This window comes from Pararge aegeria, chromosome 17, assembly GCF_905163445.1.
Source record: "Pararge aegeria chromosome 17, ilParAegt1.1, whole genome shotgun sequence".
Classification (NCBI taxonomy): Eukaryota; Metazoa; Arthropoda; class Insecta; order Lepidoptera; family Nymphalidae; genus Pararge; species Pararge aegeria.
In genome coordinates this window covers 14,165,682-14,184,450 of record NC_053196.1, presented here as the reverse complement: position 1 = coordinate 14,184,450, position 18,769 = coordinate 14,165,682, and the positions used below count along the sequence as shown (strand labels likewise).

General features: G+C 33.1%; 1 protein-coding gene across 4 annotated transcripts; it reads right to left on the bottom strand.

Annotated features, from left to right (window-relative positions):
• Nucleotides 1-5,891: 5,891 nt before the first annotated feature.
• LOC120630849 lies at nucleotides 5,892-18,553 on the bottom strand. Of its 4 annotated transcripts, none has more exons than XM_039900150.1 (5): nucleotides 16,796-18,553; nucleotides 15,014-15,229; nucleotides 14,144-14,308; nucleotides 9,492-9,539; nucleotides 5,892-8,227 (listed from the first exon to the last, which is right to left on the bottom strand). In XM_039900150.1, exons 1-5 carry the CDS (start codon nucleotides 18,063-18,065, stop codon nucleotides 8,202-8,204), a joined length of 1,725 nt encoding a protein of 574 aa, XP_039756084.1. In that variant the 5' UTR covers nucleotides 18,066-18,553; the 3' UTR covers nucleotides 5,892-8,201. The 4 variants fall into 4 exon arrangements, with proteins under 4 accessions (XP_039756084.1, XP_039756085.1, XP_039756082.1 ...); XM_039900151.1 differs by having other exon boundaries at nucleotides 14,144-14,287; XM_039900148.1 differs by lacking the exons at nucleotides 5,892-8,227; nucleotides 9,492-9,539 and having other exon boundaries at nucleotides 13,869-14,308.
• Between the last annotated feature and the right edge of the window lie 216 nt (nucleotides 18,554-18,769).

Genomic DNA, 18,769 nt, shown 5'->3' with positions numbered 1-18,769 from the left:
TTAACTATATTTCCATGAATTTGAAATATGTTAACTTGATAAATCCCTAGTGACAAGTTCATGTACTTCTATCAATCCATTGTGAAACTACTGATTTGAAATTAATATAAGTTTGTAACATTGTTGCTTTGATGACAACAAACACCCTAGTGTCACATTTTATTTAGTGTTGTTATATAACTAGCTTAGACAGAGAATAAGTAATACCCTCATGTCATTTGACTTTGAAGTCAGTGGCGTGCACTCGGTTTCTTACCAGGGTATGCATACAGCAGGAAAATTGCATAAACAGCAAAAATCCTCCTTTTATACGAGTTATATATCAATTTTAGGGTATGCAGTGCTTTTGTGCATCTATGAAGTGCACGCCACTGTTTAAAGTTTACCTAAGTGGTTAATCTTAAGCACAAAATATTGGTGTAAAGAATATCAAGACTAACTTTTTATGTTTGTAATGTGATTTTGAGTAAGTTTATGGCATTTTTTTATATGAAAAAAATAAACAAATTAAACAATATTTCAATAACAAGTTTATTTTGATACAGATGATAAAAATAGTAAGTACATACTGTGTTTACAGATACAAATCTAAATATATAAACTATAAAAGCACTTGCTGTTTCATTAATACTGTGCAAGTTTATCATTAATTAATTTATATTTAAGAAAATATTATTGTTTTGAATCACATCACAATTATTCCATTTTACTATTGGTTCTGTGGCAGGTAAAATCTAGGCTATGGGTTCAGAGATTGAATCTAGGTTATGGATTTGGGAATAGTAATAATAATTTTATCTATACAATATTTATGAATAGAGATTTTAATATTTCTATTTGAGTCTATAATAATCAAAGTGGTAGAGAATAAAAATGCTAATAACCTATTTTAGACTTTGTAGGCAACCACCTGAATAGGTATTTGGGTCAGGTTGCCTTCAGTGATTAGATTGGGTTGATCAAACTTGCACAGTAAGAACCTATCTACCTTAGTATTTAAAATAGAAGTATATATACAATAATTACTGAGCACAAGATTATTTTATACAAAGAAATGCTGTTATGCTAGGGCCCGACTAGATAAACACTTTAATAATAACAAAAAGAGATTTACTATAATATATATAAATATTTTGTTTTTTTGAACAATTTAGTATCAATAACGCAACTTGAGTAATGCAAACGCTACTAGCGTTAGCATAAATCCTGTAATTTCATTAAAACGTTAGGCTGCCCACACACAGGCAATATTATTGTTAATAAGCAGAATGATGTCAATTATATTGCCGTGTGTGAGGGCAGCCTTCCGATTGGCTGGCTGCATACAACAGATAAACGTGACACGAGGCTTTCGCGGTGCGGTGTCATTTTTAAAGGAACCTGTCACTCTTTAAGAAGTTACCAAAAACAGCATAAGTAGGTATATATGTATCAAATATAGGTAATTTACACCTTTACATGCATAAAAAAAAATATTAATCAAACCAAATTATAGGATTTTGATTATGTATTTGATATGACATTATCAACGAAACAATATATAAATATTCCAACTTGCATTCAACCTGATGAAACATTCTAGTGGGCCTTGAGCTATATTAAATATTTACCTACGTATTTTAATTGTTGTTTATATACATATCCAATTGCATATGTGACTATTTTATATTTTTTCCCAAAGCATGATTTAGAGCTTAACTGCCATACTAGGTAAAATATACTTTAGTTTTCCTGTAGAAGCCATAAAAAAACTGCCTACGGTAGTTTTTAGTGCTGTGTATGTGTCTTTCAGATATGCAGGTTAGAAACACTTATCCAACAAACCCACCAAGTCAATTATTATAACCGGTATATACGACAGCTTAACGTGCTCCCCTGAGGTCGAACGCCTTCTAGTTTATGATGGCTGGTTTAAAGAATATCTTGTTGGCCAAAAAGTCCAACAATTTTTGGCCTTACTATGGAATCGATCGCAACACTCGCGATCTTCAGGCAAACACGCTAGACCAACGATGTGTCCTATCAAATTATTATTAAGTACATAAGTTGAACTTCATTTTATAGAGCATATTTGCACTATTTGTGGTCTTCTCGGGATTTATTGAATGTTTCTCTATAGAAGGTTCTGTCATAAAATTAATCTGGCAATACTGTAATGTACGGTGTGATTTTCAGAGCTTTAGCGCTAGCCGATATTGTTAATAACGCTTCACTTTGCCTCGTGCAAAGCCTCGTTTATTGGCACCAGACTTTTATACTAACAGAATTATAAAATGAGCAAGAAAAGGTTAATTTTTTTCCTATCCGATCTCAACCGCCTTTTCTCTTTTCCACTTATTTTAACCAGTTAGAGGTATAACAATTAGTTAATTTAATGTTATAATTTATTACTTATAAATAACCTTTTCAGATCTAATTTTTGTTTGAGATTTGCGTACAACAGAATTAGCGACAATATAACTAAGAAATTATTCCTACCCTCAGATAAATAAATAAAGCGTTTGATGATAAAGCTCGTTTTGATATGAGTAAAGACGACTTGTGTGCAATCTCAGAACTTTTCAGTTTGTCATTTCTACCTTTTTATCATCTGCAAGTGTTATTACGAATAGTAACGCTGGATGATAAACTTGCCTCCTAACAAATTTCTACTGTGTGCATATACCCTAAATATTCTAGAGCTTTGAATATTTGAAAAAGAAAATAATATTGGCTCATACAATAATATCTTTTTGATATAGCGGCCGAACATATTTTCGCGCATTATTCTCAATATGATGTTATTGAGAATAATGCGCGAAAATGTGCGTGATATGAAAATAGACGTGTGTTGGTTCCATTCCAGCTAATGAAATAATGGATATGTGGCAGTTAAACCTTCCAAAAAAACATTGTTGACATTAAATAAGCCTGACCCGGCTTATCCATAGTCCGCCATTTTTATTTTTACCTACTTAAAAAAATGGTTGACGATCCGATAGATTCCTTGATAGATACTAAATGCCGCTAAATCGTGAAACTATGATCATCTCATTAACGGAAAAATTAAAATTCGAACACAAGATATTTAGATGAAGTAACCTAGATACTTATACAGGGTTATATAAGACTCTGTGCGTTAACAACTCCATTAAAGAAAGTCTGTATTGTATATAATTATTATAAATATCCCACTTCTGAACACGGGCCGGTTTTCTAATAGGTAAATATATTTAGGGTTTAGCCTCTCAACCCTGCTACGAAGTACGTTGGCGGGTTTTTAAGATTTTACTAAGTATCAAGTTTTTTTAAGGCAAGGGGATGAAAAATAACCAATCTCCTAGCTCCGGCGTGGGCCTGTCAATTTTTTGCCAAAACACTTAGTCTCAGATTTAGCCCGGCTAGGTTCGTTATCTCTATAACTTTTGATAAGGATGTTATATCAGGCTTCCGTTTCCACAAAGGCCATGAGAACATTCTAGATGTTATGGATCAACTAAAAAGATCGCAGTTCGCAGCTGTATAGCGTGGCGAATTTGAAACTTTTACTTGTCCTTCAGTTTTCAGTAAATTGCATGGCAAAAGCAGAAGTTTTTTTGTACATTTATCGAGGTTTCTAGATTACAGGGAACTATTAATATAGAGAAATTCTCAGTACCAGCCTGGATATAGAAAATTGACGTCGTCCATCCCCATGGCTCGCAAAGCAAGTAGTGTCGTTCTTAGTTAGGGTCATAAACACGTACTTATCTCATCGTCGTTAAAGCCCGCTAAACCACATTCACATTGTAGTAAGCGCTACAGTTCTAAATTTCCATACCAACGGCATTTTCCATCCCTCCTGCATACCAACGGTTTTTTCCCCAGAAGTGTGACCATGGTAAGTCGGTTTATATGATCCTCTAGGTATAAAGGATACAACAGGCCACTTCTTAAAAAATAGAGCTGTCACAGACTTGAATTTAGCAAAACACTGCATAGCCTCAGTAAGTGTATTTCTAATTTATTCAAACTTTATTTTGCACGTCATAATACCCTGTGCGCACTATAAAGTTAGCTTCGTAACGTTTTGAAGAAAATTACTATAAAATCTCACCTGGTTTTCGATTGCGGTGTGTTATTACATTTCATAGTTACCCAAAATAAGTATTTAAGAGTAAGTACTAAACAGTAAAATTAACACATGACGCCTTCTTGGAAAATCATTACCACTGTCGAAAACGAATTTCCGAAAAAATAAATGGTACCAATCATGCCGGCACACTAAGAAGCGTATTAAGTCTACTAATCCGCACTTTGCCAGCGTTGGTGATTGCGGCTTAAACCCTAAAATTCTGAGTGGAGACTGTAGTAAGCCATTAGTTAATAATAGTGCATGATCTCAAAGGAGCAAGATTCTACCGTTCAAGGCTACCACCGCCTCAGCAGGGCTATTCCGCATCTCAGTTGACACCAAATTTTGCTAGCCACTGGAAAGTTGCAATCATTACACCTAAACCATTATTCGGTACACATTACGTAATTGTGTCTGCCAGCACAGTTTAAATGAACTCAGTTGGAAACTTTGTTTCATTATGAACATATGGATTTAACAGGCGATTTAAAGATGGCCGATTGTCACTGCTTTCTGCGGCCAAGGCTGTGGGTGCGATTAACACAGCTGGAAAATGTGTGTGTGATGAGCTTGACTGTTTCTCAGTGTCTGGGTATTTATCTGCATGTTATAAGTATTTATGTATATTATTCATAAAACATATCCACCAGTCATCTTTATGCCACACACAGCTACGCTTACTTAGGGCCTAGATTGTGATATGTGTATTATCATAGTATATTTATTTATTTATTTATTTGGTGGCAACTTTGCCACTGTGGCTATCTAAATTTTGTGTCAACTGAGATACGGAATCGGCCTGCTGTACGGAAAACACATCTGAGTGCAAATGCAAAATGTAGCAGTGAAGTCATCTCTGTTCAGCCGCTGGGCCGAGCTGAAGGTACGGGCCTCGAGGCATTGCGTCATTACTCGGGGGTGCCAATTGTGTACAAAGAAAATACCGTTTCTCAGTATTGTAACTACATGCCGGTCTTTCGACCATATAAATCGTAGTTAACTTTCACGCGCTCGTATAAGTAACGTAGCAAGAAAATCTAACACTTGACACTCTAAAAATAAACGTAAATCACGTTACCTGTTACGTGGTATTATGCACACAATATTTTCGATCCTTAATCGACTACCGCTGAGTTCATAATATAGATAGCCTATATTACAAAAAACTATTACATTATTCGTCATACTTCTTAATCTAAATATTTCGCCATCGCCATGAGTGCTATTTTTTCAATTAAAAAAAAAGGTATTTAAAATCCTTGTTTGGTTTGGTTACCATCAGCTGTACGTAAAAGCATTCGACATATCGAACTTAGAGATTTCTGCAATCGATAATTATTTGTTGACAGTCGATCTCGTGAACAAATAATGAAATTGATGGTATTCTAAATGAAAGGACCAAGGAGCAAAAGATGGAATGCCAACCAAACAATACTTTTGGGTAATTTTATTTTCAACGCTGCAATTTTTTTTGTGCACACATCCCTAAACTAAAACTAAATTAACTGGACAAAAATGTATTATTATACAGGATGTCCCGTAATTCAACGTCAAGCTAAAGGCTGGAGGTCATTTACTTTTAATTTTTCTTGAAATTATTATAAGAAAAAAATTTAAGCTTACTTTGACAGGTCATGGTGTAAAAAAATGCAGTTGCACCCACATGGCAAGCTATTTCAAAAGTTGAACAGTAAGGCGATTTTCGACATTTTTCAATAAAATGCAAAAAAAGAGACCTAAATTTTTTAATTATGTTTTTTCTAGGTAGTTATAAACACACCTACCTCCAGTCTTTAGCTTGACGTTGAATTACGGGACACCCTGTATAGTAATGCCTATATGTATTTCCCAGACGGGAACATTGAGTAAAGGATAGCACTGCTTTTAGATCTGTTAATTTAGTTAAGTTTCCCTTGAGATTTGTGTAGAACAAACAGAATTGGCACCATTGTCATAAATCTTTAATATTTAGTTCAATTTCAAAGTTATAAACGACGAGATCAAAAAAACTGGCAACAAATACGATAATATATCATTACCAGAATAACGTGAGGCTAATAGTTATTTGGAAACATATTTTTTTACTACATTTCCATATTTTCTTACCGTTTAAACCTTCCCTGGACTTTCACGAATATTTTAAATCCTAAATTAGCCAAAAAGGTCCAGCTTCTCTCGAGTTTTAGTGAGACTAACGTACAGCAGGCAGTACAGCGGATTGCAGGGTACATAGGTAGGTAGGGAGGAAACCATTTCAGCACAAAGTTAATACGTCATTAAAACATTTACGTCATTTAAATATTTTGCGAAAAACAGGAATAACTATGCGGTGTAATTCATAATAATAATATACTTCTTTATGTTGGTTACTGTGACCCAATTTCAATTTCTATACTATGATAGAACAGAATAAATAAAAATACAGTAATAATCATAAATGAAATCAAAAAATTACATTAAATATTAACGTTAAATATACAGCCCTACGGCTGTCTGAAGGCAGAAAGTATAACTTGTAACTATTTTATATTATCAAACAGCATGTAGATGTTCTTTGATATAGAACTTGTATATTAGAGAGCTATTTATTGACGCCTTTCGAATGATAATATTATATCTTCAATATTTTGCACCTTATAGATTTTCCTTCTTTTCGCGTTCATTCATTGTATATACCGAAACGGAAAATTCCCTCGACAAATATTACTTGTCAATAATCTGTTTTTACAAGCAAACGCAGAAATGTAGCTCTCATCAAAGGTTTCTATATTATCTCTGGTATAAACATTTACGCAATGAAACAAAGTAGTAGTACAATGTTTCCAAAGTCATTCTTCATACAAGAAATATTTAGTATTCAATATTTATCAAAATATTTTAAATAATATAGACTTTTTATTGATGCTAATGCGGTTGTACAAAAGTACTGTTTATTTTGGGTAGCTGATGTCTGAGGCTGTCATCACATACAAATCTGTCATGTTGACAGTAAAAATTTGCTGTAATCGAACTTAATCCAGTCTTTATTTTTTTGGTATATATAACAAATAACAATTTTCATCGATCAATCTTTTCGTGCTTTCTCAATCTACGTGTACCTAATTGGCAAAAAAAACCTTAATCTAGAAATGAACTGATTGGGTCCAAAAGGGCTGCCAAATAATATACTACTTCTGTACAACCAAATTAGCACCATTTTAAAATATATACTTACTTATGTTTATAATAACAATATTATTTCCCTATCCACCTTAAGTGCAGTAGTGTTTGAAACGAAAATAACGTAAGTTATTCGCATTTGGTACAGCAGAGCACTCACTGAGAATAGGAAAGGAAAAACCAAAGTTATACCAAATGTCAAGGCTCTCTCATAACCATTCTTCAACAACGTTGAACTCACGTTAGGGTTGTCACCTTTACAAAAATAAACTACTCTCATTTCTAGTAGAAATTAGGCAGTCGATTATTAAAAAAGGAATCTCATCCTTTTATCTTTAATAGGTTATTAGAATGTATTCCAAATATCACTTGTGCTGATGCAATTGGTCAAGATTAATAATATTCTTCACACTTTTTATATTTCTCAAAACTAGAAAATAAAGTGTAAATTTCCGAGCCAAGTTCACGTGGTCACAAACGCTATTGATCGGTTGGCCCTCTGTTTACAACCTTGTGACGTCACAAAACTCTAAACAACGTGGTATTGCTATTGTAACAAATAACTTGATTACTAGAAACTTAAAGATCATAATCGCGCGTGACTACGTAGGGACTCCGGGATTCACGAAACGCACTTCAAATATTTTGAGATATTTTGAATAATCAAATATCCTATTTCCTCATTTTACATAACGTTTCATATTCATTCTTATACTACCACCAAAGGAAAGTGACAATCCTAATTCTCACAGTTCTTAACATTATCAACAAAAGAACCTATTTAAATAAGTTAATAAACACTTTATTTTTGGAATGTGCGAATAAAGCTCGACAAAAAAAAATAAGGACTACCAAATGCGAATATCACAGATTGTTAATTTTTTTGTTCCCACTGCACTTAAGATAGGATTCTCTTAAACATACATTTCACTGTAATTACAGCCCCGTTTCATAAAACCCACGACCGGACAATTTCTGAAAATAAAAAATTTCGTACTGTAAGGCAATTCACCCCCGCAATAACAAAAAAGTTAAAATATAATAAAAAAAAATAGTAGTTTGGTACAGCTAGAAGATCTAGTAAGTCCAACCAAGCTGCAGAGTTCAGTGGTATTGCATTTATAAAAAAAGAAAACATATTACTCACGCGACAACTTTGAAGCTACGCTACTGCGTAGTACTTATTATAAGGTTGTAGTCCTATACTTTTTATAGATGACTCTTTATTTTATAGATGAGAATTTGAGTCTCTTAGGATTTTAGAAATAAACTTCGGATGGAACAAGTTTTTATCAATTAAATATTCATTTAGTGCAGGTAAAGGTTAATCAATTATATTCTCAATTTATATAAATCTTAAATTAGTATTTATTAAGTATTTTTATATAATATAAAACTGGGAAACAAGCAAGCTTTATTTTATTTCAACCATAAATTGAAGCTGTATTATGAAGGAACATTTTTAGCTTAGGTACTTAATAGATATTGTCGTTATATTATGTTGTATGTCTTTTTTTTTATATACATTTTGTAAGGCTAAGTAATATAAGTAAAGTGGCAAAGTAGTGCCGTGCCTGCCTAGAATCAACCAAACAACAACGAAGTTATGTTAAAAAAGCAGAGTAAAGGACATGGGCGAAAACTGAATGAAATTCTACTAACTAAGTTACATATAGCTGAACTAGGTATGAAAGTTGAAAAGTTGTTTTTTTTGCTCATTTTAAGCCATGTTAACTCCATGAATTTACTGGTCAAACCTTAGACCATTTATGGTAAGTGTATGAGTTAATCTATTACGCATTATTAATTATTGACTGGCATTAGGTTTTGTCATCATACATTTAAAATAAAAATGTCTAAATGACGTCGGACGTTTATTAAAAGTAAATTTATGTGATTTTAAACATAATAAAATACTTGAAAATTAAATTATTTTTTTTTCAATATTTTTCAGCGACCGCTAATGAAACATGAATAAATAGTTGTATAAAATCCATTATTTAAATAGTTATAAATGTAGATCTGTTTGGGCAGCCTGGGGCCAGCAAATTTCGGCCGTCTCATTAAACATACTTTAAACTAAAAATATAGGAAAATTTGTCAACTTTATAAGGCAGGCATAATAAATGAACTATATTTAACGATGGCGACAGTTCTGCAGCTTGGTTGAGGCAAAATAACATTTGGTCAAATCTATTAAAGGATATTTTTATGTCCTAAAAAATATCAATATACTCACTCCGGCGACCTGGCATTAAGCGTACTGTGATTCCTTCTGGTGACCGAACTGCATGGAAAATAACACAAATAATTAACTGTACAGATAAAAAAAAATACAAAACACAGATGAGTAATAAAAACAGAGGCATTATAATTAAAAACACCAAAAACAACGAAGCGTTAGGGATTATTAAAAACAGTACTTACCATGTTCAAAATTAGTTTATTGTTGAGAAAGTTTTTAACCAATAACCTAACTGTTATAACAAAAATCGAACCTACCTATGTATTTGCAAAATGGGCGATTCTAGTAAAAGTTTACTCAATACCCCCAAATCAAATAATAGTAATTCCGAAAATAGTTAATTCCGAAGTCTTTGTAGACTTAATTTATAAGAAAATAAAAAAAAAATCACAATTATTACTAGGACAACATAGATTTACGTAGGTAGGAATATATATTTGACGCTTTCGCAATAAAGAGAAAAATATTGATATATTCTTTTCGATCTTCTCTAAACTAGCTACTTGAAATTTCGATAGTAAATGTATACTAATAATAAAGCTAACCCTTTTTTTATTTCAAGGCATTAATCTCTGTAATTACCATATCCATTTGATATGGATCTTGAGGAACTTTTTTATATTTAACATCCCGGTAGGACCCTTTATGAGCCGAGCGACAAAGAAATAGCTAAGGTGGGCGATGCGAACCGGTGGATCGAAGAAAAGCTTACGTAAGTTCTTATGAGAAAACTTTACTTTTAAAAGCTTTATAAGTCACAAGCACAAAGTATCAGTTGCACATGCTATCCGCCGGGTCCTTTACTCAGTAGCATAATGTCAATACTTATGTTAATGGAGTCACTTTGTAAACTACAAATAAATAAAGAATAATTTATTTTTCTAACATTTTATTCTCATTCAATAACCGTTTAAAAAATTACTGATCACATTTACAGCCTATTAATCAGATATTTTATTACTCAACAGTTTTTTAATTTACACGTTAAGTAATTTCATGTATTAAGTACGTGAGTCAGTGACGTTCAACGAAACCTTTGAGCACATTATTCCATTATATTGATGGTCATGCAGTTGACATCAATATAAAGAATTAATAATTGAATTAATCTTTTGTGATGATGACGTTTTTTAAAACTAATTAAAGGCCAACGTACAGAGATTAAATGAATCTAAACAAGGAAATTGGTATATTTTATTATGGAGCTTGGCTTACCTATTTTTTTTTTTTTACAAAATAGTGACCTTACATCAATCCTGTATTAATGAATAGCTGGAATCAAAACAGACCAGACAAAATCCTTGAAAAGTGTCAAGTTACCGAGATAAAGGCTATCAAACTTTTACTGGTTATCTTTAGTTGATATACTGAAATGAAGTCCAGATCATCGAAAGGATTGGTCTGACAGTTTCTTAAGATAAAGTAAACAAAGACGTCTTGAATGAGCGAAAAACAATAGAGAAACAATTTGAACTCTTGATTATTCTATTTATTTATTTATGTATACTCTTTATTTGTACACAACATTCGAAAAACAAAAAAAAAAGAACACACATTTTTAGAATGTAGTATGTAGGATACAAAAGGCGGCCTGATCGCTAAGTAGCGTACTCTGCCAGGCAACGTTAGGATTAGGAAAACTAAAAACTAAAGTTATTCTAGTCTTTATTATTGTGATACCAATAAAAGTTTGATGGTGTATATTTCGGAAACCTGACACTTTAGAATATTTTATCTCATATTCATACGTATAATTCATGCGTGCACAAAGAAAATCATGGCTCAGGGCTGTGACCATCTATGCCAACTTTACTCGCCAGACAGTACGATCTGTAGCCTTTCTGAATTGAGCCTCGCGCGGGTGCATCTACATGGACCCGCGCGTAGTATGCTGTCGATCCAACGGGTTAGTATTAAAGCCTTAATTTTTTGACTTTATTTGCGTGGGAATCAAATGGCACAAAATCGTCCGAAAGGTTGTAAGTGGAATGGGTCACGACCCTCGAACACGACGTTTAGCGTGCGAGAGAATACGGCAAAGATAGTAAAGTCATATTTGCGCGCGCAAATAACGCGAACGGTTTTTTTTCTTTACATTCATTACCTCTATTTGTTGGCCTTTGTTTATAGCTTTGTTCTTATACGCAATACATTTTTACTCAAAGCTCCAGCCAATGATATATAAATTTATAAAATAAGGCTCACGTAGATGCCTGTAATGCTATACATACACACTTTTATGCTAAAAAGATTTCTGTTCGATGCCATTATTGTTCAAAATAAATCCGAATATTTTAATATAATTTCCAGTATCTCCATGAAATCACCACCTTATATATATAAATGTAAAATATTAAAATAAATATTGAAATTGGAAGAGTTACGAATGATTTTTCTTATCACAGTAAAATTCGATAAATAAACATATGTACTGCAATGACGAATTTATTATCATCTTCTCTATATAAATATGCAATATAATTTCACCAAACATATAAAAAAGTTACCCCATAATTAATTGACTGATCCAAACAAGGTCACAGAGCATTAAGGATTGCAATTGCATTTTCCCCGAATGCCCATCTGTCAGAGCCAAATAGCGTCTGTATGATAATATTTCACCAAAAATTATATAAGCTATTACATATTTTCAAATTCAATTTAGGGGACATAAAAGGCATTTTGGACTGTAGTCTCCTAAGAAAAGGCTTTACCCCAAAAGCTGTGTAGTTGTTGATAGCATTTTAACACCGTGAAATCATACTATTTCCGCGTATTTAAAAAAATCAAAACAAATAAGCTATTTAAAAAAGTTTCTTCCGTAGTTGTAGTTCCGTTGACAGATTACACTCAAATGTATAATTAACCGAAACCATTTGGTCAAATCACCCTCATCACTAGTTTAATTTATATTGGTCTTGCCATAAAAAAATAATATTATGTAAGCATTATGGAACTATGTCTGTATGAAAATGAGCAAGTCTATCCCAAATACTTTTGTATATTAATTATAATATTATATTATATCGTAAATTATGCAAACATACGTTACATTACTTATACGTTCTTTTTTAAAATTTATATTGCTTTTAAATTGAATTATATTTCAATATTTACATCTTCAAATATATATACATATATGTGCCATATAATATCAGTGTCCAAATAAGTGATCTATATTTACCATTAATTGTTAATATTAATATAATTATTTTTAATTGTATATAAATCTCGATAAAAATCCGCTTCCACTAACTTCCAATAGATAACAAATTATATTTTAATAATGTCGAAGGCACTGTTTGTAGTTTTTGTAATGATTTAATTTCCCTATCTGAGCAAAAAATAGCGAGTTGAGCAAGTTTATAAAATACAAAAACGGCTAGACAGTACCAGAAAAAAATATATAATTTAATAATTTCAAACGATTCATTTTTTGGCAAGGCGCTTCAAATAGTCTTTGAATGAGATCGTAAATTTGTGATGCCTCAATTTTGACCAGAAAACAAGTGATGTTCTATTTATTAATCAGCCTAATAATATTAAAAGACAAAACAAATAAATATTCTTATTAAATAAGAATGATTAACCTAATTATAAAGTAATTTAACAAATATACATCTATTTCATAAATTCAAATTTCATGGTTTCCTTAAATTAGAAAAATCTATCACATATGTATAAGGTCTATAATATGCATTTTTATATAATTTACACACTAGAAGGCTGCATTAAGGCAATTGTTTAATTTTATATTATACTTTTAAATTGTTAAAACATACAAAAACCAAAAAGTGGTTAACCTCAGATTTCAGTTGCATATAATTTAATAATGTATCACTAAAATTTTAGACAAAGTCCTAGCTATTTATTGTGTTGTCACCTGTTTGGTGATTTACCCTACTTTTAGGGAATCATTAATTATTGCTACCTAAATATAAATGGTGAATTTAGTTGTAGATTTGATTCTCTAAGTACTCCTCTGTTTAAAATGACTTCCCATAGCTGTATTTCAACTAATATATAACTTACATACAGCACGGTAACTAAAAAATATTCTGTTATATACACATAATTGTAAAATTCTAACCTCATAAGTTATTATATACAGTTAATTCAAATACAAAAACGGACGAACAGTTGAACACACATGCAAGAAATGTCTGGTATCGATCAGGAACATTTGGAACAACAAAAAAAACAAGAAAATGCCAAAATCAAAGTCTCAACATACTGGCATAATCTTTCGAGTGGTCATGCCACATGCTAGGTTAAGTTTCAAGTTTCACGCACAACACTGTTTTAGTACTTTAGTAGCCTCCATTTGTAAGAAAAACACTTTGTTTTAGTTCAAACACTTAAAAAGTTCACTTTTTATACATTGATGGCTCCATAGTCAGTAAGATGCGTTTTTCATTAACATCATCAGCTTGTGGATCCCATTTATGGGCTAAGGCTTTCACTCTGCTTTCGGAGTGGTACATTCAACTTACATCCACCTTTTTATACATTAACAGCTTGATAGTCACTGACCAATTTAGAGATTGGTGCATCTGTCACATCAGTTGATTGTATATTGGCACCCTTCCTATTCCTGTCTCTGAATGAGCCGAATCCTGAATCATGAGTCATAGAGGGGGACGTACCTACGAATATCCTGGGCATGTCACACTCCTCGCACTTGTCCAGGAGTGGGTGGTTCCGGAAGGTGCACATGTGGCACTGCCAGGACGCTGTTGGCCGTTGACCCGTGTAGATGTTGCTGTAAAAGTTTCCCATGTCATCTGGCTCTGCAACGGGCATTACACGAGCTAGTAAAAAGAAAATTGTGTATTACTTATATCAAATTAAATCATGCATTTACTCAGAGTGGGAATTTTAAAGATCTTTCTTTTATAGTTGTATCTATGGTAGGTACATTTCTTTGGAAGCCCTTATGGATGTGAATATCTTGTTATTCCAATACATCTTAAGAGCTAGTACTGGACTTGAAGTTAAAAAAATCAGTAGATATTAATATTTTGCAAGTATACCTACATCTCACAAGGTCATTTAAGTTTGGTTTTCCCTTCTAAGAATAAAGATAAGGAGGTTATTTTATCTTTTTAACGTTTGCTACAATGATAAATAAACAATGGTAATAAAAAAGATGATGCAGATAATATTTCCTTTCTTTATATCCTCATCTTCCAAGGAAAATCCACAAATGCTTTATAAAAACTCAATAAAATTATATATTCCATGAACAATGGTGCAAAGTCTATTGTACCTACATAAACCTCTAATCTAAGCTAAATTGATGATAAAAAGATGCTTTCCCCATCAAGAAAAAAATCTAAAATGTAGGACAGCACTACTTTTTGACCTGTAATTTAGTTTAGTTTGTGAAAAACAGAATCAACACAAATATTATTTAAAAAGTGGGGCAGCAGAAGCAGCATCTCCCTATGACTAGTTTCATGTCATTTGTTTAGGCAGACAAGCTGCGAGAATAAAAAAATAAAAGACAAACTCACCACTACCCCGCATCTCTAGTCTCTTGGCAAGAGTGTCACACTCATCCCGCAGTCTCTCCACATAATCTCTCAACCTCTGTGCAGCGCTGGGCGTGGGCGGTGACGCCGCCAGTATCTGCGTCTCTCTGTTCAACTGGGTCAAACAGCCCTTCTCCTGCGCTAAGGCTGATGCTAACCTCGAGAGACGCTCTTTTTGTCGCTCGATGAGGTTGTTATCTGAAATATCAGGCAGTTCATTTAAGCAAGCAAGTAGCAATTCTCTGACTTTATTTCATCATTCATCATCCCTTTTATTTGTACAGGTATTTTTAGTTTAATTCTAGGTTTCCTGCGTTTATTTTTACTTTTCGTAATTTTATGATGAATAATTTTGATTATCAGTTTGATCCAACAAAATAAAAAAAACTAGCTGCATGAATTTTTTTAGAATCCTAATTCCCCTTCAATTCCTACTGAGTTGTTAAGAAGGTACATTTAAGGAAAATAAATAAAAGGAACTGCTGAAACCATTACCATTCATTTTTTGAGTAAGGATTATATTGTATTTAGTATTTTGATTACATTGATCTGGTATCTACCTAAACAAATGTATCTTTGCATAACCGCCTAAGGTTATGCAAAGATACAGTTGTTTAGGTACAATAGAACCCATTTTGTGACATATCTAACTTAATAAAATTTTAAAAAGGACTCAATGGGCTTCCATTCCCTTTAAATCAAATGACTGAATGAAAAGGTAGAAGCTTGTAGGCCTTTAAAAGTACCGTGTTTGAGTACAATATTTGAATTACCATAATCAATAACAATTGAGTAAAATACAAATAGAAAAATTAAAAAATTTAAAATTGATACATATTTTTAAATATGAAATTTCAAAAATAGCAGAGAACTGATATGAGGAAAAAAGGATAACAATGTTAGTAAAACCAATCTACTTTACATAATTGCTAAAACAAAACCAGTTTTTCTGATATTAACAAAGTGAAATTTACATCATTTAACAATCACAACCTTAATGAATTTCCAGTTTGGTGACAATATTTACTGAGTCACCTCTATATTCATCATATCAACCCATTACTGGCCATTACAGGGTATGGATCTCCTACCAAAATGAGAAGGGTTCAGGCCATAGTAGTAGGCCTTTAAATTAGAGTTATGGGTTTTTAAACATAGGTGTTCCCAGGAAATTTAGCATTAAACTAGTTTAGTTAATTACAGGTGAGTTGATAGAATAAACTAGAAAGTAACATAAACTGTTTGCCTATTACCTTGGACATCTAAATTACACAATTAATTACAAAGGATACCAGGCTATAAATTATAGTTTAGAGATAGAACCATTTATATTTAGATGTGGAAATAACAATTAATATTTTTATTGATTTCGTCTTTCCATCTAATCCATTACTGTTTTATAATGTGTAACCATTTCTGCCACAGTGCTTACTGTGAAGGTTTGAAATTTTTTTTAAATTCAAGTTCAAATTCATTTATGTTGTGCACATCCCAGTTTGCTGCGTTCACTCCATACAAGAATCCTATTATTATAATGAAGAAAATATTTCAACAATTTCATTATAAAACTAAAACAGTACAAACAGGATGATTAGCTGCAACTGTCTCTTTCCTCCCTTCCAGGTCCCTTAAGAGCGACAATAGTAGTAATCTGTTTCTGGTACCTTATGAACTATACAGAAGTTTAAAAGTTCCAATGATGACTAGCAAACACCATCAATAAAATTATAGTATCTTTGAATACTAACACTTTAAAATTCTTACCATGTGATGGAGGTTCAGGAGCTGCCCTTGTAGGCCGAGGTGACTCTATCCGTGATGACTGTGGCGGGGGAGGTGCCCTTCGTCTCACTTGCTGTGGCCGCACTGTACTAGGGCTCACCGTCACAGTCACATGTCCTTCAAAACCCCCCTCCTCCTCCCTTGTATCCCTCACAGGACTCGCCATATTCGAAGTTGGAGTACAAACTGTTAAATTAACCGATGTTATAGCTCTCGGACTATCATAATCATCTAACCCATAACCATGACTAATGTCCATATGACAGTTAACATTCACAGATAAGTTTAAAGGATACCCTGGCCTGTAGAAACCTGGATCAGTTTTTTTTTCTTTGCTCTCTGGTTTCTGTAATGAAGGTGCAGGGGAAACAGTTCGACAATTATCAGTATCTGGTGGTTTTAAATTTTCTTTAAATGCAACGTCTGGATTTTGTTTGATAAAGTTTAATGTGTTTGGTCGTTGAGGTTTCTCCGGAGGAGCTTTTTCTTGCGGGAAATTTGGCTGTGACTCTTTTTTTATTGTCTTTTTCTCTTTTACCTCTTTTTTAATTAACTTTTCATTCAAATTAGCCTTTACCTTATTGCTTTTTAAAATCCTGTAATTTGTGCTCCCTGGTTGCTCAGATTCCTTAATAAGCTCAGTCTGTTTACATTCATTGGATATAAGATCTTGCAGTATTTTATTTTCCTGTATATTACTCTCATTGGTCAACTCAAGATCGCTGGGTGATTCAGCATGGTATTTAGCATAGCAGTTATCAATATTTATGATAGTAATTGGAGATAGGGCACTGTTATTTTCATTTTGTACACTTTCAACAACATTTTGGTTAGCATCTGTATTTAACTTTAATTGGGGCTTCTCGTAATCAGATTCAGTGTTGGTGCTTATCACAGCCTGCTGAGGATTCTGGCAAGTTAACGATTCAACAGCTGTTGTTTTAGCAACTTCATATTTGACTATAGGCTGGTTGCGGCACTTGACTGGTAGATTGTCTCTGAGCTTACTGATCTGGCGTGCTGCAGCTGATGAGGAGGCATGGTAGGCATGCGTTAAGGAGGCTTTGATTTCGCTGTGGAGGTGTGTCTCACAAGCTCTTTTGTCGTGACAGTACAGCTCGATTGTGTTGGATACAACATGGTCGGGCACGCCAGGAAACTTCTGTTTTAACTCATGGAACAATTGCATAAGCGATATATTGGTGCACGCACACGGTGAAGGGCTCGCAGCGCTATCGGAGGGGGCAGACATCGCCACCCATCCTCGCGGAGGACCTCCTGTGCGCTGTGAATCCTCCCCTCACTGCACCAATGATATTGAGTCCACACTTACCAGTAGAGACTCATAAACATCACACAGCAGTAGCGAAATTTTATTGTCTTTTCGCTCTAGTGACGTCACAAACCCTCTAATCTCTTTTACGCACAGTTACGTACACATCACTGAACTTTCACGATTTCGAACATTCATGACTCGCTAATCCTTACGGCACACATATGACGAAAAAGAGTACATTACCAGACAAGGCTGGATTTTTATATCTTTTGTTATCATCATACCAGAGCTATTTTTCGATTTGTTGCGACACCTTAAATAACTATTTTTCACTTTATCTGGGATTGAGACCACCACCTATAAATTCCGGCATTAATGGGAGTTATTTTACAATGATGTAGCATAAGAAACATTTGCAAACCCGAAAAATAAAATTGAGGAAAATTACAAACTTGTCAATCCGAGTCTTCCATTTTGGCTATAGACAAATTTTGTATTTTCTTTTCTGAATTAACATCTTGCCATTTTATTAATTGTTAACCACCTGATAATTTAAAAATCATCCTATTAAATAGTTTACATTTTTTAAACTAGGTACATTAAGTTTCTTTGTCTACAAATTTTTCAAAAAAAAGGGTAAAAAATTAGAATTCAGAGCAGCATGAAAGCAGAGCATAGAG

Excerpts from the sequence above, each read along its gene's own strand:
- LOC120630849 (XM_039900148.1), bottom strand. The coding sequence starts at position 18,065 with ATGTCTGCCCCCTCCGATAGCGCTGCGAGCCCTTCACCGTGTGCGTGC. Across the intron at positions 15,230-16,795 it reads TCCTGAACCTCCATCACATG|ATAACAACCTCATCGAGCGA; the intron begins GTAAGAATTTTA and ends CTGATATTTCAG. Across the intron at positions 14,309-15,013 it reads ACTAGAGATGCGGGGTAGTG|CTCGTGTAATGCCCGTTGCA; the intron begins GTGAGTTTGTCT and ends TCTTTTTACTAG.